At 35.1% G+C, this 23,336-nt stretch overlaps 1 protein-coding gene across 2 annotated transcripts in view; it reads right to left on the bottom strand.

Moving 5' to 3' along the window:
- WDR35 (WD repeat domain 35) overlaps nucleotides 1-23,336 on the bottom strand; it is a 72,754-nt gene that overhangs the window by 40,357 nt on the left and 9,061 nt on the right. Inside the window, exons 6-16 of one of the 2 annotated variants that reach the window (XM_036881756.2) lie at nucleotides 22,567-22,700; nucleotides 21,536-21,701; nucleotides 21,262-21,407; nucleotides 17,935-18,060; nucleotides 15,291-15,476; nucleotides 11,908-11,940; nucleotides 11,492-11,552; nucleotides 5,666-5,810; nucleotides 2,940-3,009; nucleotides 2,044-2,097; nucleotides 35-144 (exon numbers count right to left, since the gene is read on the bottom strand). In XM_036881756.2, the coding sequence (XP_036737651.2) occupies nucleotides 35-144; nucleotides 2,044-2,097; nucleotides 2,940-3,009; nucleotides 5,666-5,810; nucleotides 11,492-11,552; nucleotides 11,908-11,940; nucleotides 15,291-15,476; nucleotides 17,935-18,060; nucleotides 21,262-21,407; nucleotides 21,536-21,701; nucleotides 22,567-22,700 (1,231 nt within the window). The remainder of the gene's footprint in view (nucleotides 1-34; nucleotides 145-2,043; nucleotides 2,098-2,939; nucleotides 3,010-5,665; nucleotides 5,811-11,491; nucleotides 11,553-11,907; nucleotides 11,941-15,290; nucleotides 15,477-17,934; nucleotides 18,061-21,261; nucleotides 21,408-21,535; nucleotides 21,702-22,566; nucleotides 22,701-23,336) is intronic. The other variant, XM_036881757.2, reaches the window with a different exon arrangement.

The raw sequence follows: 23,336 nt of genomic DNA, 5'->3' as shown, positions 1-23,336 counted from the left end.
ACTTAACATCTGCATGAGGAGTCCTCAGACTTACCTGGAGTTACAATTCAAGGACAACTGGCAGGCTCGACAATTTAGGGAGTATTTCTGAAGCAAACCAACATTAGGAAGACTGTATCTCTGAATGGTGCCAGATTCACGACCCTATGGAAATTATTTCTGATTACCAAAGTATATTTGCCATAATAACATTAAATTACAACTACAGACCCCTCTTTATGTTCACACATTTGTTTCAAAAAATGGTGTCATGGCAAATTCTCAATTCTGACACCAACTCACGTTATGGAGTATATATTTATCTCCTAATTTAATTAAAACCTTTTTAAAGAGGCTGAAGGTAGTCTAATCTTTTTCATTTAACATTCAAGGAAGAAGTTAGAAACCTAGCTCTTTATAACACACAAATTCTTACATCACAAAAAAGAAACATCTAGGGTTATTTAAAGTTGTAGAAGTTAATCAGGGTACATCAAAAGCTAAAATATAAAGCACTCATTGAATGAAATTTCACTTATGTGAAAAAATCTTATAGATCATGTGAAATAGTTGTTAATGAAAGTTGACATTTTTATCCAATAGCCATCTATCTGATACTATTTTGTGGCAAAAAGGCAATGATCAGAAAGCAGTGATACAATGAATATTAACTTAAATGTACTTAAAAATAAAACAGAATGTTTCTCTGCAACTCTGTGCCAGCCTGGAGCCTGACAGATCACCAGTTAGTACAACAGATGGGGGAGAGCAGCGGTTTCTGAAGCCGCCTGTGCCTCACGCTATGGCAGTGGGGTGAAGTGGAAGGCCCCGCTCAGCCTGTCTTTCCCTCCCCTCTTTCTAATCAGAGCAGCAGTGCTGCTGTGGCATGACTCTCAAGAGGGCCCTATCAGAAAGGCTGGCGAAAGTGAGGGGAGAAGGAGAGGATATTTTTTCATGTATAAAAGGGAGATGTGGGCTTTAAATGATTTAATAGATTGGGATATGAAATAAGATTTTGGTTTTGAAAAAGGGGGTCCTGTGGCTTCAAAAGTTTGAAAAAGTAATGGCTCTAAAAACCATTTACAATTCAATAGTGGAAAGCAGTTTTAAATGCAAAGATATCTTCTCCATTAAAACTTACAGCTAGTATTTTAAAAACTATTTGAGTGTGTTTCTAATAAGTAGACTGTCATTTAGAAATTACATCAATTTTTGTGATTGAGTTGAGGTGCATGTTATATTTTTCTGCAAATGGCAGAAACACAAGTAACAAGAAAAAAAACCCCACCATATAGCAAAGAATCTAAAAAAAACAAAAACAAGACTCCACAGACCCATCTGAGATGCACCAAACTGCTTAAAGCACACCAAATTCATTTGGTGAGGAAAAATGAATACCACAATCTTAAGACAATTATCCCCCAGAAAATTAGCCAATTGCTAAAGAATGTAACTAGAACTAGAAATGGAAATATATGTTATTAAGGCTCTGATTACATAATTCAAATTCAATAATTCCACCAACATTACTACACTAAACATTTATCTCTAAAATTAATATTTTCAAATGTCAGAGCTCAAGAAAGACACTGTAACATTGATTTTATTTGAAAAATTCAGCAAAAATATGCCATGGAGTTCTTTATTTTACTGGCTAGCAAACACACCATCTCTGCATTCTAAGTCTTAGGAAAGCAGCTGAGCCAAAGCACTTTCTCCAATACAAAACAGCAGGCCACACAGAGGAGGAAACTTCCTAAGACCACTACCACCATCCAACCCATCCCCCTTCCACCCCCCCATCTGCTAACCCTTTCCAGGGCTCGTTCAACCCAGCGTCTAACTCTCTCAGCAGCCCCTAATCTACTACTGTTACTTACACACAGCTGTTTTTGCGAATGATTAACAATTTGTCAGAAAATCTTTAAAACTTTCTTGCTTCTTATGTTGGACTTAGTAAAACTTAAGGTGCTCACAAAATGATATTCTAATCCAAAACATATTGTGTTTCCCTACTTTTACAATTTAACTATTCATAAAATAAGTTTTTTCTTTACAACTTACCACAATCAGTGTCTTATCAGACGCAGTGACGGCACAAATTGGATCCCTTGTGCCCTAAAATGAATCAATTGTTAATTCTTAACAAAAACTTATTGAATGACTAATCTGGTCTAAGGTAGCAAACAATTCACTAAGAAAAATACTTCACTTCAACAATGTATTTATAACATTTACTGCCTGAGCACCTACTACATGCCAGGCACAGCACCATGAGCTTAAACATAAAAGATGAACAGATGGCAGAAGGCCCAGCGCGTGCCCAAATGAGGAAGCGGGAAACAGCACTGCACGGCAACAACCCGGATGGATCTCAAGAGCACTAAAAAGTTACATGCTCCGTGATTCAGTTCATAAAACATCCTCAAAGTGAAAAGCTATAGAGACGAAAACAGATCAGTGGTTGCCAAAGGACAGGGATCGGAGGGTGGGTGTGAAAATTAAGAGAATGAGGAAAGTTCCTTTCTGGTGATAAAATTACACAAAATTAGACACACACACACACTTAGAGATTAAAAAGTAGTGAAAACTGAATAAAAAATTGCTATATAAGAATAGTTCACAGTACCATTACCAATGTTGATTTCCTGATTTTTAAATTATATTATAGTTAAATACAATGTCACCATTGAGGGAAACTGGATAAAGAAGTTCAATATGCTATTTTTGTGATTTCCTATGAGACTGATTACTTCAAAGACAATGTTTTTAAAAATCAAAGAAGAAAAAAACATTTAGGAAAAGTTTTTCAGAATAGAAATTTTTTAAAAGAATTAATAGAATAATATGTACTCACTGGAAAGAAATGCTTTCTCAGGTCTGAAAATAAATTACAGTATTTCCAAATCTATAGATATTAACATTTTCTGGCAATAATAACATAATTAAAAATCACCCACTTGAATGGCTTTACTGTAATCAAGCACCCCATCCACTGACCCAGAAGGAGTATCATCAACATGATAGATCCTGAAAAAAAAATTTCAGAGAAAGTAGAAGGGTTATACCATTTCATCATCTTTAGAACAATTAAAATATTGGATGGGCACCAATAAAGATTGTTATTTAATATAAATATCCTAATTATTTTAAAGAGTTCTTGACACACATCAACTTTATAAAGGTAGAAACTACCTGCTTTGTGTTTACTAGTTATGAAGGTGATTTGTTCCTGAAAGCTGGGCCAAAAATACATCTAAGCAGTAAATCACATATTTCCAATGAATTTCATGAAGCCTCATATTTACATTATTCTGCAAATGAACATGAATCAGGAGTATTTCTAATATGCTAAGTTTCCCTGTTGTTTCTCCATAATTGCCCTTCTACTGATACGCTTAATAAAGGTAAAACTTAAACGTATTTGGGAAGCTCTAATTAATGGAATTTTTGTTCTGCAGTAAAGAATCCTTCCCTGTGTTTTCTGTGTTATGAAGACGTGCCATCTCTCTGATACCTTTATTATAAAACTATTCACACCACAGTATCACTGCTAGTTTACTTGTCTCTCCCACTAGATGGTGAGTTTCCTGGAGGCAAAAACTACATATATCTACAGGGCCTAGCAGAGTGTCCCAGACTGTCAGGTGCTCAATGTCTGCTGAAAAAATACTAACATGAATGGAGAATAGAGAAGATACATCATAGAGTAGCTATACGGTCCTGAGCAAGTTATATACTTCTCTGAGCCTTAGTTTCTCCATCTGGAAAATAAAGGTAACAATTCCCCCTTTGCAAGAGCTTTCAAAGGTATAAATAAAATTATTGCAAAACACTTAAGCACAGAGCCTGATATACAAAAGGGGTTCAAGAAATTGAGGTTATAATATAATCACAGGGAAATCATGCCATTTTCTATCTTTAAAATACTATGAAATTTCATCATTAAATTGAAATCATAATCGTACTTTCATCAATGTAATAAGATTAAATGCTAAATAAATTTAATAGAAATATACTAATGCAGAAAGGTATACGAACTTAGAGGTGCTGTGTTTCTGCATTTTAATATACTTCTATTAAGTATATCCAGTTACTATTTATATTTTCTTATCACAAAATAAAAGTCAAAGGTTAGAATAGGAGATAGCTCAAGAGATCGTTTGACCTACTTTCCTCTCCTAAAACAAGTACAGTACTTACTATAAAAAAAGCCAATCTGAGTAAAGAGTTTCAGAGCCACATAAACCTGGCTTTAAGTCCCTTATCTACTTATCAGCTAGTGGACTTTGGCAAACGGTTTAAGCTCTTGTGTATCAGCTTCCTCTCTGTGAAAACAGGAATAATAAGAGTATTGACTAGACTTACCATAGTGTCTGGCATATAAGAAATAGTCAGTGTTGGCTGTCATCAACCATATTTTACAGATGAGGAAACAGGTCCAGAGAGAATCTGCTCAGTCATTAAAACCAGTAAGTATATCTCAGATAGAAATATGAGGGAATGCTGCCTTTATTATTTAAACAAAAACCAGAATCTCTTTAGCTGGCTCACAGAGGGCACTCACTCTATGGAGAGGCTAGATTTTTCTGCCCCAACTTTGTCCTAAAATGTACCTTCTCCCTGTGGATTGTGGAACTATTGCTTATTATTGCTACCATTGCTACATGCTGTCCTAGAAGATGCCAGAGATTCTTCCCATTGAGTCTTTCAGAACTACCAAGAAGACAAGACAAAATATTTTTCAGCTGTTTTTTCCTGCTTCCACATGAATTCACATGTCCAAAACGCTTTTACTGGGGACATATCTCGTATCTTAACCATGCACTCAGTACATGTGTGAGCCTTAAAGACAAGGGAAGATTGCATTCAGATCTCAAGTATGTTTGAGGGAAGATGATCTGAAAAAGTAACCTGGGATTTCCGACATGACTTCCCACTGCCCACTCCCACCAACACAGGCCTATGCCCTCATTCAGAATCATTAGGTTGAAACACTGAACAAGATGCTTTACTTAAAGGCTCAGGTGAGCAACAAAGGACAAAAAAAAATACAGTATCACTAACAGAGACAATATAGCTTACAAAACACAGTAAGTGCAGCACACCTGGAGATTTCCTTAGGGAATCCCCCATCCTGGATCCTAATTTCTCTGTGTGGGAGAGCTCTCTTTACCTCTGCTTACCAGAAATAGATCCAACCCCAGACTGTCTGGTTTCCAGATCAAGAGAAAGAAGCCAAGTGACCCATCCACAGACTTCCTCCAAATCTGTGTCTAAGGATCTGACTCTCAAAAGGTGATTTAAACTAGAATCACCTCCACCCTCCTGGAAACACCGCTACCACTAACCCTTAAGACTGTAGTTTTGGTTAGACAGGCAGACCTCAATTGAATAATCAATTCAAGGATTATCCTTTCAGGATAGCATAATAATAATCCTAATATGGTAAGAGTAGATGACTGAGAGTGGCTATTTCCTTATAAAAACTCAGATTTCCTGCCTTTGTCTTTAAGAGCTTTCTTTTATTAAATGATTTTATTTTGATAAATTTAAACATAAATTTGATTTTCAGATTAATGGAAAAATATTTCTAGTAATCAAAACAATTCACAATTTTCAAATGACAATTTATAATTAATTATATATTGTTGAGCTACTAAAAAATGTGCATCAAAAGATATACCTTTCTCTCCCTTCTTTTCGAGATCGTGAGATCTGATTTATTTCCAATGCTGTGAGCTTCTTTGCCACACGATATTGCCAGGTATAAAATGCTTCTTTAGAAGCTGCTATCACATGGGTTTTAGTCATTGCAACAAATAAGGGCACTATTGAAAATAACATTAAGACAATTAGGTTTCAGTTACACAGAATCACAGAATGTTTGTGCTGCAAAGAATTTCAATGATCACTGCATTCAACCTCTCATTTTACAGACAATACACCCCACATACTATCTCTGAAACCAGAAAAGAATCAGAAGCTTGTAGGACCATACAAATATATTAAATCAAAAACAATCAAAGACTTCAATGTCAAAGCTAGAACTATAGAACTCGTAAAAGAAAACTTCAGAGTAAATCTTTTTGACCTTGGATTAGGCAATCATTTCTTAGATGTAGAACCAAAAGATAAGCAACAAAAGAAAAAAATTGGACTTCATCAAAATGAAATACATTTGTGCTTCAAAGGATGCCACCAATAAAGTGAAAAGACACAGAATGGAAGAAAATATTTGCAAGTCATAAATGTGATAAGTAATTATTTCTAGAGTATGTAAAGAACACTTACAACTCAATAAAATGACAAATAGCCCAGTTAAGAAATGCGCAAAGGATCTGAACAGACATTTCTACAATGAAGATATACAAATGGTCACTAAGCAAATAAAAAGATGCTCAATATCATTAGCTATCAGGCAGATGCAAATCAAAACCACAATAAGATCCCACTTCACACCCACTGCACTGGCAAGAATCAAGAAGTTAGACAATGACAAGTACTGGCAAGGATGTAGAGAAATGGTAGGAATGTAAAGTGGTGCATCCACTTTGAAAAACAGTTTGGCAGTTGCTCTTAATGTTAAAAATACAATTACCCTATGCCCCAGCAACTCCTAGGTATATTCAAGAGAAATGAAAACAAATGTCTACACAATAACCCATACACAAATGTTCATAACAGCATTAATGGTTCATAATAGCCAAAAAGCAGAAACAGCCTAAATGGCCATTAATTGATGAATAGATAAATCAAATCCCACTTCTTCACATCCTCCCTATTGTTTTTCCATGGTTCAGGCCATTGACCTTCCCTCTGATCTCATATGCCTTATATTTCCTCATTAATTTAGAAAAGAAAATTTCTCCAATATTCCTTCCTAATTTAGGGATATATTCTCCTAAACATATAATTTTTTTAATCTTCCCTGTTTCTTGGAGAACATTTAATTAAGCTCTTCCTATGTAACCTTTGACAACATAGTCTAGTCAAATCCTTTTTAAAGATAAAGAAACAGAGGATGAAAGAACTAAAATAACTTGCCCAAGGTCACGAAACACAAACTAAATAACATGAAACTGAACACACTCATTCACACAAAATACATATTATTAAAATCCTTCATAAATGATCATTTTAATACCTTTTTCTAGATTTATGAATAATTAAAATAGTGTAAGACTTATGTTTCTATTCCTAAGTACTAAGCAAAGTAATCATTAATATGGCCTGGAAAAAGGTGTGAAGGAATGGTATAAATGGCAGCTACTCTATTTCAGAGTTCTTGCCACACCCCAAATAAAGAACATTTAAGGTAGTAAGAGACTTTGAAACTGAAAAAAAGAATTAGAAACCAGACTGATGGTGCAATGTTAGCTGAGTAGATAACAATTTTGGGATTCAAAGTCATGAATTTTTATATGCCAAATAAATCAGTACATTTGAATCATATTTAAAAATATATTTTCATTAAAAATTGTCAAGATTTTTCTATTCAAAATGTGTATTATTACCAAACTCCAGAGGGAGCTAGAAGCCTTTCATGTGGGGAACAATTTGTGGAAAGGCAGTCCTTTGAGGATGGCAGCAAAGCCCCTGGAATTAGCATGCTAGACCCAGGCTTTGCTCAGTTTTTTCTGACCCCATCTTCACTAAATCATTAAGACATTTGCTAAATGTTTCATAAATTCTACCATAGATACTCAGATGCTGATATTAAGCCCTTAGTGTGATTTTCACAATAAACCTTAACTGCTTTCTAATAAAATTTTTTTTCCTGAGCATATAAAAGCATTCCTCTAACCAACGACTGACTACCTACAATTATAAACTGCACTCACTTCCTTTCTTTTTGATACATCCTAAATAATTACAAGATTTTATCATTAGACTGATTAATTCAAAATTAAAATGTTAGTGGTTCATGGTAAGAGTTAGACTTTTAGACTTCAAATCATAAGCACTTGCTAACTCTGTGGCCTTAGACAAATCTCTTATTCTTTCTGAACCTCAGTTGACTTAACTGAAATTGAAGATGATAATACTATGCACCTTACACAGCTGCTTAAAGATTAAAAGATAATAAAGCATGGTGCAGTGCCTGGTATAGAATAAATGCTTAATAATAACAGTAAAAGCTAATGTTTATTGAATTTAAAACTATGCCAGATATATATTTTAATGTAAATATACTAATTATAATTTTATAATATATAATATATTGATTATGTATATCATAATCAATATATTACATATTATATATCCTCACACTCACAACCACTCTATGAGGTAGGCCTTATTATTATCCCCATTTAATAGATGAAGAACTGAAGGATGAAATGGTGAAATAACTTGCTAAAGTTGCACAGCTAGAAAATGGTGAATCTGGGACAAAAAACCAGTTAACGTGGCTACAGAATCTGTGCTCTTAACCACTATGGCATACTGCCTCTTCCTAAGGGTTAATAAGCATTAGGTGTGGTTGTTATTATTGCCTTTACTTTTATTACTTACATAGGTTTTTTAAATATAAAACCACATACAAATCCACTAGTGAATACAAAAAAAACAAATACAAATATATCTGAAACATATATTCTTTTGAATCAGTATGATAGTACCTTCAGCAAAGTCAAATGAGTAGATAATCCTACTGACAAAAATTAGGCTAGATCTTTATTAAAAGACCCATCCCATCCATGCGGATTTGTTCTTAGTTTCTTAGAACTAAGTCTCTAGGAAAATGTTAGAAATCCAAATTTTAACAGAGAGAATATTTTAGGAAAAGAGCACAACCAGTATAAAAGCACTCAATGTCCTTCTCAACTATTCAATATCTGGAAAGAAAAAAATTCAAATACCTAGAAAGATATTAGAAAAAAATTTTTAAAGAAATAATTATGCATCAATTAATTGAACTTTGTAATGCTCATAAATCATAGTTAGTAGCCAAGCAAAGATATAAAATAATTTAGAACAATCTAGGAATTCACACATAAGTAGAACCTGCTTGTAGTATTTTAATACTGAAGTCTGCAATAAATGTCTTCATCTAAAATGTTTCCCCACTTTCTTACTTATTCACTTCTAAATCCTTTAAAAAGCTGGGAAACTGAAATTGCACTGCACTATTACCTCTTTCTTGAATATATGGAAGGTGCAGTGCACCGCTAGAAAACATCATTAGCCAGCGTCCAAGTGCTCTGACCAAAATGGCTGCAGTTTGGTACATGGTACATTCTGACACATAGTGCTTTCTAGGCATTTCTCATGACTTCATTCCTCTGCAAATACAGATTTCTCGCCTTAAAATGTCACTGGAAGAAATACTTATCCTTCAAAACTCAGTTAAAACAAAACCTTCTCTAAGTAGAAAAGAGGTCCCCGACGTCCTTTTACACCAATATCCACTTATCCAGCACCTAGCACAATACCGAGCACACAGCAGGTCAGCAGTAAGTCGTCGTTCAATGGATTAACTTTATTTTATTTGTTTAGACACTCTACGGGAAATGTCATAATTTCTTTTTACGTACAGTTCCTGAAACAGTATATATTCATTGTATACTCACTGATGCTTTACTAAATAAGTGAATTATCATTTTCTATTTACATGATAGAAAATAAATGTTTTCCATGCATTCAATAAGCATTTGTTATAGGGTAAGCACAGTGCTAAGTAGTGTGAATACAAAAATTCTTAAGACATAGATCTTGAAGAAACTCAAAATATTGTGGGGAAGACAAATAAGAATATCAATAGAGTATAGAGGAAGAAGTACTTTGAATAAAAGGTATTTTGAAGTCTCAAAGGAAGAGTACCAAAACAGGGCACCTAACTCCTACATGTACAACACAGTCCCACAACCTATACTTCTATAATAATGTGTAAAGTTCTGATTAAAGTTTCTATAGAGATTACCAGGCGGAAAAGTAGGTAGTAAAACAAAAATTACATTTTCTAGAACATATCGGTTGCACACTTTTTTGTTTTAGCTTACAGCCCTCCTGAAAATCTGGCATAGACACTTCAAAAAAGAATTTTACGGGATATGCATGAAACAAAAATACTGAGTCTTTGGCTGAGTTTCCTGTAGACCAATGAAAGAACTGTTTGTTAAAATTTCAGCCAGCAAGACTGCAAAACAAAAAGTTTCAAGACTAAAAAATACAAAAAATCATGCCCTCAAGTATTTGCTATTTTGTGAAGGTGAGGGATTTACATCTGGCTTTTATTAAAAAATAGACTACCTGTGATCAAAATGACTTTGGGGCTAACCCTATCATCATTATGATTCTGTTAAGAGGTGGTATCAAAAGAAAAAGCACATAATCTGAAGATGGACAGGATTCATCTCTTAAAGATGGTTATGTTTCTAAAGAATAGAAGATATTCATGCTATAAGAGTAATAATTTTAAGTTAAGCCTTTTAATAAGGAACACTAAAATGTATCATGTACATAATATACAGGAACATATAAACATACCTATGTAACAATGAACATAAGACATGAAATTGAAAGTTTCAATATATAAAAATGAGTTACCAAGACCCTAAACATAGAGTATCTATAAAATCTTTGAAGCCACTAAGTATTTCTCACATTTCTTGTATCACCCAAAGAGCTTAGCAAAATACAAACATTTAGAAGGCAGACACTAATATTTGATTCAGGCTCAGTGTGAAATCTGAAAAAAAAAAAAAAAAGACTAGCTCTCAGATTCAGGAAATAATTCAGTGGGTTTTCAATGTTTGAAATCTAATAATGTTTCTAATACCATATCCAATAAACTATCATACATTTTTAAAAAAACATTACTTTTGGAAGTTATAGTGAAATGGCAACAAAATATTTGGTGATGATTTTCAACAAAATTCTTCGAGAAAGATTTGGAATTTTTTAATGATTACTTTCACAGTTGTTGGATAGAGGGAATAGTAGATCTAAAATAACAAAAGTCTTATGAAACAAAGAATCAGGAATTTTTGCAAGCTGTCCCTATTAAGAAACTGATCTCATTAGAAAAATCTGCAAAGAGCAAACTCACTTTTACAAGCAGCTAAAATGTTTTAATGGAAGAGCGGTATTACAAGTAGTTTATTAATAATGAAGTGGTTTAATGGTGAAGTGAAATAATGCCTCCTATAATCCTCTACTTACTACATACCAATCATTATGTTGCATACCAATTCCTATACAATCGTCTCCCATTTCAAGCAAATGATGGCAGTACAGCAGTTGTGAAATTATTGTGGATTTTTGGTAAACTAACCTTATAATTTATTACATTAACCAGGTTGCTTCTGAGAGTGAAATGGATGGAGCATTACTAATAATTTTACCATGACAACAGGCATAAACTGGTACTAGACCTGGCAAACCACAAAGAATGGCCATCCTTGTTTTAGAGAATTCTGTTCTAATTAATGATACCATTGTTAGGTTTTTAAGTTAGCTTACAAATACAACTCAATTAAAGAGGGAATGAATATTAACACTTCCTTACCAATATCAATGTATTTGGGATCCAAAGGTGTGCCAATAGAATTACAAAGAACTAGCACAAACTGTGAACAAATAGAACAAAAAGTATCAGAATTCTGCTTATGTTCAATAAAGGAAATATGCTTAACACATCTATCCCTCTTTCAAATATCACCAAACGGAAAATAATTGATAAAATTGTTAAATGCAAAGAACAGCAGACGAATATAATCTTCAGCATTAAAAATAAAGAAAAATGAATTAAAACTAAACTTCGCAGTGTAATAGAACACTGTGATTTTTAGGAGGACACTTAAAAAACACAAATACTCTTGCTGCTTTTCATTATTTACACTTCTAAAATTCCTAATTAGCTATAACCTCAAAACTCATTTTTATCCCGTAACCAGCTATATAAGAGCTTATTTAAATTTTTACCATTGCACCAAATGTTTCCATCTCATTCTCCTCCTTTGAAGCAATGTATAAATGACATGAGAAATTCAAAAAATTCAGTTAACTCAGAAAAAACAGAAGCCAAACAAGTGAAAATGACTTAAAATACCCATTAGTTAACACATACACAAATATTTATCAATGATTAATATTAGGAAAAATAACTAAGAATAATGCACAGTTTACTCAGATTACCTCAAAGTAATCATTTCATTTTTCTTACTGTTCATCACCTTTTCTATATCTTGTACTAAAAATACTAGCTCCAAAAGACTTAACAGACAATATGACCCCCCCCAGTTTCCCATTTCCTGCCCCCCAAAATAGTTACTTTTAGCACCTTTAATTCATCCTCTTGATAAATCTCAGTAACATGTTTATAATGCTACTTCACATTTTGTTTTGTTTTGTTTCAATTTGGGACATTATCTACTGACTTCCCACTATCAAAGCTAGGCATGTAGCTCTCTTTCACCCCTTTCCAAGTTTCCCATCACACAGGAGCATGCTTCATTCCCTCCATCTTTCCACCTATAATTTTGTTAGATCAGAATTTAGGACTTAATATGTTTATTATACTTTTGTTTTTTTTAATTTTAGTAAAAATACAATGAAATCATTTTGAAAATGCAAATGCTATTCACAGTCGTCAAGATTATCAGGATTTGTTCTCCTTTCAAGCACATTTTGCTTTTCCTGTAATTAGTGTCTTTATTTTTTCTCTTTGCTTAGTTTTCTCTGTATTTATTACTAACTCAAGGCCCCAGTTACCTCTCAGTTACATACGTCTGATCTCAAGGGTTCAACTACATTAAATATTCCATTAATTTCACCTTGAATTTCTTTGGAATCCTGTGACCTGCTCTCATCTGCTGACTGCCTAGGGCCTGCTGTGACCACTCTTCACCACTGTTGTCAGGTGATCCTGGTTCTTCTTTGGTTTATTCCTCATTTCGGAAGACTATATCCTAAAGTAACTTTCTAAGGTAAGGAAGCATGGAAGATACATTTCGAGGGACCTTGTACATGTAAAAAGCACCTTCATTCTACCTTTATTTTAATTAGTAGTTTGCTTAAGATATGGAATTCAAGATGGGAAACCATTTTCTCTCAGAATTTTAAAGCAATTCTCCAAAGTATTGCGAGTGGCAAGTCAAATATCATTATGATACCTGATCCTATGTGAAAGGAAAGGACCAACACACAGCAGCAATTCACCGGAGAATTCCGCTTTATTAGGGAAAGGTGCTGGGTTATATAGGAAGGGGTATGGGGTGATTGTGGTGTCACTTCTACGGGGCTGGTGGCTATTGGCTAGGTGCTGGGATTAGGGGGGTGAGGGGTGATTGGGCTTCAGGTGGCGCCGGCGGGAACCGAGGACCTGGAAGAGAAGCAGGAGGTTCGCCATCTTATGGGTGGGGGCCCTTCACTATGAAATCTGTTTTTCCTCTCTGAAAGCTTGTGGGATCGTTTTTTTATACCCAGAGTTCTGAAATTTCACAGTGATGTGCTTTGATGTGGAAATACTTTTATTCACTGAGCTAGGCATTTTCCATCTAGAAACTCAGGAAATTTTTCCTGAATTTTTTTTTTCTTTTTTTTCAGAATAACTCTCCTCCATTTTGCCGGTTCACTCTTTTTAGAACTCTTATTCAAATGCTGAACTTTCAAGGCCTGGTCCTCTATTTTTCTTATCTTTTCACTCCTATTTTTCATTTCCTTTAACTTTTTGCCCCACTTTGTAGTTTTCCTTCACTTCACTTTATAACTCTCTGCTGAAGTTTTCATTGCTGTTATGTTTGCAATTTCCAAAAACTTCCTTTTCTACAATATCTTTTCCTTGTTTTATGGATGTAATATCTCTTAACTTTCTGAAGATCATTTGAAATGATGACTCTTTTGAAGTGTTCTTCCTTCAGTCTGATTGATTCCTCCCAGTGCTCACCTCCTTGTGGTGGTGGGCTTTTTTTTTTTTTTGTCTGTTCAGTTAGGTGCTTTCCTTAAATGTCTGATAACTCTTGTCTATCTGCTTATATTTCAGAGAGGGACACTAAAAAGCTGTTTGGAATCTCCTTGTTTATGGGTGAGGCTCGTTGACTCTAGTCTTCACAATAAAGTGACTGAGCAGGATCTCTCCCTGGGACTCCCCTCCAGGTCTCTTCTCTTGCCCTAGTCAGATTGTCCAGAGGGAACTCCTGCAATCTCCCGCCTGAGAGCGGCAGTGCCAGTGTTCTGGGAACCAAGTAGGAAAAGACCACTGGGGAACACTGAGAAGTAAATAAATTAATGGCCTTGTTTTCCATAGATTTCCTCTACCCTCGCCCCTGCTAGGTGTCCTTCAGTGCAAAGACACTTAATCTTCTCTGGGGACTAAATCCCAGCCTCCCAAGGTGGTAGAAGGGCAGCTGCCTGTGGGCTCAGTAAAGGATCTAGGAACTTGCTTCCTTATATGCCTTTTTTCCTTTTTTTAAGTTTTCTCTTTTCTGCATAATCTCTGGGACCTCCAAATTACTTTTTCTGATTGTTTCTTTCTCCTACCAGCTACCATCAAGTCCTGTGTCATTTTGGGATTGTGGTACGGAAACTGCCTACTTCTTTGTTTTCTCCCCTGATGATTTAGGATTCAGCTTTCTTAGGTCTGCTAAAGTCGTTACCACTAATTCACCTACTCTCTAAGCTCCAAAACTAAGCTCTGTTTTTTCTCCCTTTCTGGTCCCTATGGGCTTATGACTTTTTAAAAAAATACCTTTACTGTAACAGAGCCACATGTGGCTGTTCAAATGGCCACCTTAAACAAAAATTCTGTATTTGTTTTATACTTTTTAATGGGGTAAAATAATTTATTACATAGCCAAAGACAGTAATAATCCTTTTTTGAATAATGTACATGCTTCTGCGAACATTTACATTGTTATCATACCTGTAAAAAAGGCCTTATTTTTTAAAGCAATATAACTTCAAATAAAAGTGTATTTCTCAATGTCAAAGCTACCCAGTGTTATAACGGTCATTGTTACATAATTTCGTGAGCATTTATACTAGACATCTGGATATTCATTTTCACTTATGGAATTTTAACTTGGAAAAGAATTGTGGTATTCTAAATATATTTCAGAGACAAAAAGCTTCAGTACTGAACTAGTCAATATGAAATGCCAATGGATTAGCTGATAGAAGAAAAAAATCAGGGGACACAGAACCAATGAAGTCACATAATTTTCCGAAACAGAGGTCTGGCCAGACATGGTCAGCAGACTTGCTGTACCTGCCAGTATAGAAGCCATGCTTGATAAGACAGGTTTCTATAGCCCAAATCTGCCAAGTAGTTAACTCACCTATGTTTTAAGATACTGAGGAACACCTACCTGAGGATGATTTTCATCAGCTTTTGTAGCCAAAATGCAGAAGTCTCCACAGGTGGTAATAGAAATGAGGTTCTTCACATATTTAATGTACTTCTCATTGTTTTTTGTATCCCAAAAGATAACGCAGTACTCTGGACGATCAGGTCTCATATAAGCATAAACTATGGTATTTGAGCAATAACCCCACTAGGAAGAAAGGGAGAAGGGGAGGCAGGGAATAGAAGGAGTGAAGAAGAGAGGGTAAGAGACAGAAAAGAAGACAGAATATTGAACATTGGGGGAGAAAAATCCTAGTATTATGTTTTTACTCTAGAAATATTGCAGATATTTGGTTTTATCAGTGCTAAAATATTTTTCAGAAATAGAAGACAGAAGGACTGAACATTCAGCTTAGTATCTTTTTTCTAAAATAACAAAAAATCTAAAAGTAATACAGTTATCAAAGAATGTACTACAAAGATAAATTTAATTTGTTTAGCTTTCCTTATTTTAATTTGTAAGATTTAAGCTTCAATGGTGAAAATTTCAGATTTTTCAATAGTCAAGCATGAAGAACAATAGGAAAATTGATCCCTGTCAAAAATTTAAATTCTGGGTCCCGAAGGCAAAATTCAAAAATAGATGCTTTGCCTTTTGTCGTCCATCCACATTTTTAATACTTGTTTTTATCAGAATAATGTATGCACATGGTTTATAGTCAAATAATTCTACATGGCTTTTTTTTTTATGCAGACCCCTACCTAATTTCCTCCCAGTGTAGCCATTTACAACTCTTTTAGCTCTAACTGTTTTGGTATTTTATCTCCATATCACATATGTATTGATCGTGGAACTTTCCACATACAGCTTTCCCTTCAAGCTAACTCTCCCAATATATTTTATACCATTTTGAATAAATCAATATTCGGAGTCTACAAAAGTTGCAAACATAGTGGCATTCCTGTAGTCCTCTCCCACTTTCTCATCTTGCTAACATCTTACATTACAATGGTACATTTGTCACCACTAAGAAACCAGCATTGATACAGTGCTATGAACGCAACTCCCGGCCTTATTTGGATTGCACTCATTTCCTCAAAGTCCTTTTTCTATCCCAGAATCCTATTTGGGATACTTATACTTAGTCATCAAGTCTCCTTAGACTCCCCTGGGCAATGATGGTTTCCCAGTCTTCTTCTTGATAACCTTCACAGCTTTGCGTACTGCTCGGGTATTTTGTAAAACGTCCTTCGATTTGGTTTGTCTGATGCTTATGTCATGCTCAGAATGGGATTAACAGTTTTTAGGAAAACCACCACAGCAGAGCCCTTACTGTCATGTCACATCAGGGGGTATGTGATATCCACGTGACATCACTGATGATGCTGACCTTGATCACCTGGACAAAACAACGTTTGCCAGGTTTCTCCACTGTTACTTCTTTTCCCCTCTTCATACTCTTCTCTTTGCAAGTGACTCACTACATGCAACCCACACTCAAGTGGGAAGAGCGTGGGCCACACTCTACTCTTGGAAGGGGTGGTGTCTAGGTAAATTCACATACTTATGTAAGGAAGATTTGTTTCTTCGCCCCCATTCATTACTTAAATAATTTATTTATATCCGTTTACACTCATGGACATTTATTTTATAATTTGGGTGACAGCCCAACATTCTATCATTTATGTGTTGTCCAGATGGCTCCAGCTTCCGCCACTGGTTGCTCTTTAGGTTGGCTCCCTGTCTCTTTGGCATGCCCCCACCCGTGGTTCGGGAGCACCTCCTGGTTGAGCACTCTCTGGCATGGTAAGACACTCCAGGCTTATCTTGCTTTTTCCCACGCTAGTTCTGGAATCAGCTATTTCTCCAAGGTGCTTTGCCTTTTAAAATTTGGATATGTAAGTTTTTTCATAACAAGTATTCTTAGTAGTTTAGCAGATCAATCTCACACTCCAGAATTTGTTTTGGAACAAATGTTAAATTTGAGTTAAAATACTGATTAGTTATTACGCTGCTTATCCGCATTTTCTCCTTCTGTCCGAGCCATTCTCTGCCCTTCTCTACCCTACTTTGTGCTCTGAAAGCTGTCTTCCCACAAACTCCATCACCTGAGCTTGCCTTCTGGTTTCCAGTTGTGTTTAGCCAATAGGAAACACCAGCAGGTGGTGGACACATGGGTAGCAGTGTTTATTCCCACAAGTTGTCTCTGCCCAGCCAGCTGGCAGAGGCTGTGCTTCTGCAGGGTAGTCCCTCTTGCATAGCCACAGCTCCAGGGGGTTCTGGGAACACTTCTTCACCCTGCCCACTGTTGCTGGTCTCTGGGTACTTGCTTCGTCATACATACTACCATCCTTACTGGTCCCCTAAACCCTGTCCATACCTCTATCATAAATGCTTCATCAGTCTCTCTTCAATTACTCCTTTGAGTATGCCACCTGTTTCCTGCTGAGACCCTGATTGTTGGAATAATTTTACTAGTCACATATAGTAATCTAGGAAAGGTTACTAAGGGCTTCACACTAAAAAAAGCCTCCTTTCAGCTGGTTTCTAAAACAAAGAGGCTATGAATATATATAAGAATTAAACATTATACTTGGAGCTATAACAAAATTATTTAGTAAAAAATTGGTTTCTTTTTTTTCTTTCAATTGCCCATAACACTCACCTTATAATCAGGTCGAATATTTGCAAAATATATGAAAGAATCAACAGCTAATGCAATTCTCAGTCCACCTCCTTCCCAAGACAATGAAGACATCTCCTTACCAGGAACCTTCAAAGTACCCAAATGCTGAAAAAATAATTATATTTAACCTAAAGTATCACAAATACAATACAAATTATCATCAATCATTTCACAGAGATAAAAAGTGGTATGAAAATTATTTTGTGAAAGGTTATTACTAACTTCAAAGTCATTTTCCATGGATTTTTATAATGAAAATTATACAAATGATAGCAGAAATTTACAAGATGCAGACAAAGAATACAGTATCAAATTTCATCTCATCTACCAGAGATTTAAATATCCACCTTCAATTTTATGTACAATTAAGGACAGAAAAAAACACATGGCTAATCAAAATAAGACAACTTTGATTATAAGATGCATCCCAATTTTAAAGCTGTAAAAAATTATGCTTCTTAGAGTCAAAAATTATTGTAGTACTAAACTCAACCCTTGAGTCTTACCTCTCTTTCATCCCCCACAGCCACCCCAGCCATCAAGTCCTATTGCTTTCACGTCAACTTCTCCTCCACTGCAACTGGCTCCCTTCTTGAATGAACTAAGGGGAGGAGCCTCCTAACTGCAATTTTTACCATTCATCTCTTTCCTCATTCCTGCCCTCTACGCCCCCCTAAATTCAATCTCCATTCTGGTGTCACAGTTCTCTTTATGGAACATAACCCGATCATATCTTACCCTGCTTTCAAAATGTTTTAATAATTTAAAAATATCAATAGCTCCCCACTATCACATCTTTAGCATAATAGAGAATGTCTTTTCCCATCTGGCCCAAAACTACATTGTTTGGCTCAGTATCCTGCTCTTTAGCCATAATTACTGTGTTCTCACTCATGAGGGAACTACTGTGCCTCAGTACCTTTGGCCCACATAACATGTCTTCTGTCTGAAAGCCTCCTTCCCTTGCCCCCACACCTCCCTGTCCTTACAATTTCTGGTCCTCCTGGAGTACTCCATTCATCCTTCAAGGTAAAACTTAAATATTGTTTCCTGCCTTCTTTCCTCCCTCTATGATTCCAGAGAGTTTAGACACTGAGCTACTTGAGAGCATTAACTTTATCATTTTCACATTTATTTCCCTATCCCTTAATAGATTCTTGTTAAAGAGGTCCTCAACAAATATCTATTAAGTATCTATATCCTGCATTCAAATTAATTTATTCATATACAAACAGTATATTTTGTGGCTACATTAATGAGTGAATAAATGAATACAAAGACTTTTTTTAATGTGACCATAAAAAGAAAACATTTTTAATCTATACTTATTTGACAAAACAATACAATCCCAAAAACTTTAGTAAATTACACTGGTATCCCTTGTTCTTAGGCAGATATGCTCTAAAGGCAAATTTAATGTATTACATTCCATTTTGCCAAAGAAACCAAAGGGGCAAAAGTTTTAACCTGCAGGGGGCTGGGGGTGGGGGCATCTATTTGTTCTGCTGCCCTGTATGAAATAAAAGGGAAGTTGCAGGCTCTCACAACCGCACTCATGGTGGTGACAGCTCACACCACATGAAGGCCATCCCCTAACTCTGCAACCGGCCAGGCGGTGGCAGCCAGGAAAGAAAACCAGCTTTTGTACGCGTTCATCAGCACAACACAGCCACAGGGCAGTACCTTTAGTTCAGAACAGAAGTAAACTGAGCCCTAGAAGTCAAATAACTTCTCTAAGTGAAGCTTCATTGTGGAAACAGAATTTGAAGCCAAAGCCATGTCAACCTGACTACAAGCCCCATGCTCTGTTATTGCCCCTCCAATGGCTAAGATCAAAATGCAAAAGCCAGGTGAACCTACCCTTCAGAATCAAAAGCAAATTCTTCCCCAAAGTTTTAAGCTTAAATCTTTAGTATCTTCCTTCCAAGTTATCTCCCCTATTTTAATAACAAATCCAAAATAAACCCTCATATATTCACTCATTCAAAAAATACTAAGTGACTAATATAACACCCTGAGGAACTATGCTACCTTTAATAACTACTATGCCAAAAACCACTTACACAAACACTGTTTTGCAAGGTAAAGCAAATAGGCCTTAGGATATCCATGTTTTTTTACTTGGAGAAGGTTGGACGAACAAAAGTAAGCAGATAAAACAATGATAAATACGCCAGTGGTGACAAAAATAACTAATAAAGACTGAATTAAGGGAGGCTACAACATCGAAATAGCTAGAATTCAGATTTCTTAATTACTCAGGAACCTTGAAAACTCTGCTTCTGTTTTTCTTAGCTTTTGCATCTACCAGAAATACTATTAGCTAGCAATGCACAGAGAGCACCTACTCTCTAAATCACATTCCATAGGTAACTTTAAGATACTGATTTGAAAGCATCAATTGACACCATTTCTTACCCTTACAGAATTATTAAAATATATTAAAAATAGAAATATTTAAATATTTAAACTGGTGAAGGCATTTGTGTAGGCAAAAATATATATTACTGAACTCTATGGTGAATTTATAAACAATAACAGGATACCCAAAAGGGATGGAATATAATCTAGAGTTAAAAAATAAAATAGGAAAAAAATTTATTAAGCTTAGCTACTAATAAGTTCCCATCCTCTAAATGTTTTAAAACTCACAATACATTAGTTCTCTTATTTGAACTGCTACTACGAGAAAATTCTCTTTAAAAATTAAATTAATTAAAATTAAATTAACAATACTATTGAGAAGGATAACATATAAACGTATGAAAACAATGCTTAATTTAATGTAGTGTCACTTAGATTATTAAGATAGATTTTCTTAAAGTAATTGATTATTCCACAACAAATTAAAACTATTATTAGTTTGGGGAAAGGACAGACAGCTATATTTGTTTAATATCTATGTGTATTTAATTATCACCTAAAAATCTGAAAAATTAATCTGAAACAGCTAAATTAAACTAAAATAATTCAAACACCAGCTGGGAAAAGAGATGTCTATTCAGATCACAGAGTAAATATTCTAAATAACCCCTCCATAGTCATTTCTTATGTGAAACATCTGGCTTTCTAAATGTACAGATTATAAAATAAATTCCATGGTGAAATACAATTATATAGACTTACAAGGAGGTTATTCAAAGAACACACATCTGATATTTTTACCCAATATATGTCATTTTTACTCAAAATGTTCATTTAAAAAATGTGACAAGTTTATACCTCTCCCTCCACTCATTTTTCCCCTACCTTACTCACTGCATTTTTAATCAAAAGAAAAAAAGACAAAATGTTTAATACATTTACCTCACCAAATGGAGTGTAAAACTGCACAGTGTTTATATTTTTATCCTGAGTGACAACCTTCTGGGAGCCTGCCACAGCTAACACACTACCGATGTGGTTCCACTGGATATTTACTACATTCATGCCAGTATCGATTAAAACAGCATCTAGTCAAAAAGAAAAAAATGAGGTAATTGTGGTAAAATTACTTAACCTAGAAAACTTTATAATCTTGAGAAAAATTTTTAAATAATTTCTTAATTCTTCACATTAAAAAAAAAGAAAAATTACATACTTTGGTCATTCTCATGTCTCATTATTTGGCATCTTCCATTGTCAAAGCAAACAGCAAGGCAGGGGCGATCTGGCTCCACGTAACCTTCTGTGCCGTGGTACCAATGAATTCCAGCAATACTGACTGCTCCAGTGACATTCACCAAACAATTCAGTTTCATTTTCATCTAAATAGATCAGTTAGATTTATATTTCATATATTAAAATAGATCGGTATGAATAGAGTATTATAGAAAGAGCACTGAAAATAGGATGTAAAAACCTGGTTTCAAATGAAAGCTCCATCACCCACTGGTTTACCCACCCTGGACAAATCACTAAGCTTTGGTTTTCCCCATTTGCAAAATGAGGATAAAAAACATTCACAGAGTTTATAGGAGACTCAAATGACAAGAGGTATATGAAAGTACTTTGAAAGTAGCAAAGTATCATATAAAAATTGGTTATTATCTCTTCCACCAATGAGTGAATTTCTGTAACATCCTAACCCTAAGAACAATCCTGCACCGCAAGTACATTCAGAGACCCACCATGGCTAAAGCTTGCAAAGCCAGAGTTTTTCTTGAGTTTATGCTACCTGAGCCTATTCTATTTTGCCTTCTTTCCAGGACCTAATTTTTTTGTTCCTTACCGTTTAAGTCTTCCATTCTTTCTACAAACAATCTTTAGTAGATCTTGTTACAAAAAACATGTTTGGTCCCTCATGTAAACTTTGGCTCCAGGTATCAGAAGACACATTAAACTGCACATTATCCTACTCATTATCCTAAAGCTTCAACATAGTGAAATCCTGTCTTTTCCAGCTACTAGAAAAATCAGAACTACAGGCATTATTTTTTCTTGAAGAAACCCAGGAGTTTTTATAACAAAAAAAAGTTTTAGGTAATTGGAAAAAACCTGGATTGAAGACTTTCTTGATTATATAAACCATCATAAATGAATGTGTATGTGTATACATATATGAAGGATATATAAAATAACCATATAAAATTTATAAGTAAAACCAAAGAATATATAAATTTATATGCTTACCACAAAATTCCCTTGATTATCATAAATGTGTATTTCTCCATTTGCCATTCCAAAAAGTAAGATTTTACTATCTGCAGACCATGCTACATGGCATAACTGTACACCCTTCAGGTCTTTTCCCCAAATGCGATTCCCTAAAACAAAACATAAAACACAATTACTTCATCAAAAGTTCAAGGTCATGATTCCCCAACAACTGCTCTAAAAATCTGCTTCCCTAAAGACCTCTCAGCATTCTTCAGTGCATTCATGTGTTCATTCAATTTATTCAGTCACCAAACATTTGTTGAGTACCTACTATTTACCAAATACCCAACTAACCATTTGAAATTTCAGCTATTTCCAACTTTCTCCCATCTCTTCTAAACTCTAAACCAGGACCTCACTCTGAGTTAACAGATGAATTTAGCTCCTACATTGGAAAGAAAATAAAAGCTTTTTAAAAAGAAAGTCCTCATTCCCACTTTGAAACAATCAGACCACAACTGAATCCACACTCATGCTTTCTGTTTTGCCCCCTAATACAAAGGGCATACAAAGGTATGTCCCCAACCAGACACCCATCTAGGCTAATCCCTCCACCTATTCTACTACCTAATCCCGTCCTGGCTTTGCAAAGATCTCCCTCTACTAACTAATGATGTTTTCTCTCTAACTTCTCTCCAGGCCCTTTCTCATAGGGTTTAAACATATTCAGATTCCTCTGTCTTCAAAACTATGACCTCAAATAAAAACAAACAAAACAGAACAAAGAAAGCGTTTCCCTCAAC

The sequence above is a fragment of the Manis pentadactyla genome, chromosome 2, assembly GCF_030020395.1.
Source record: "Manis pentadactyla isolate mManPen7 chromosome 2, mManPen7.hap1, whole genome shotgun sequence".
Classification (NCBI taxonomy): Eukaryota; Metazoa; Chordata; class Mammalia; order Pholidota; family Manidae; genus Manis; species Manis pentadactyla.
Note: the sequence above shows the minus strand (reverse complement) of the source record. Positions and strands in the feature narration are given on the sequence as shown.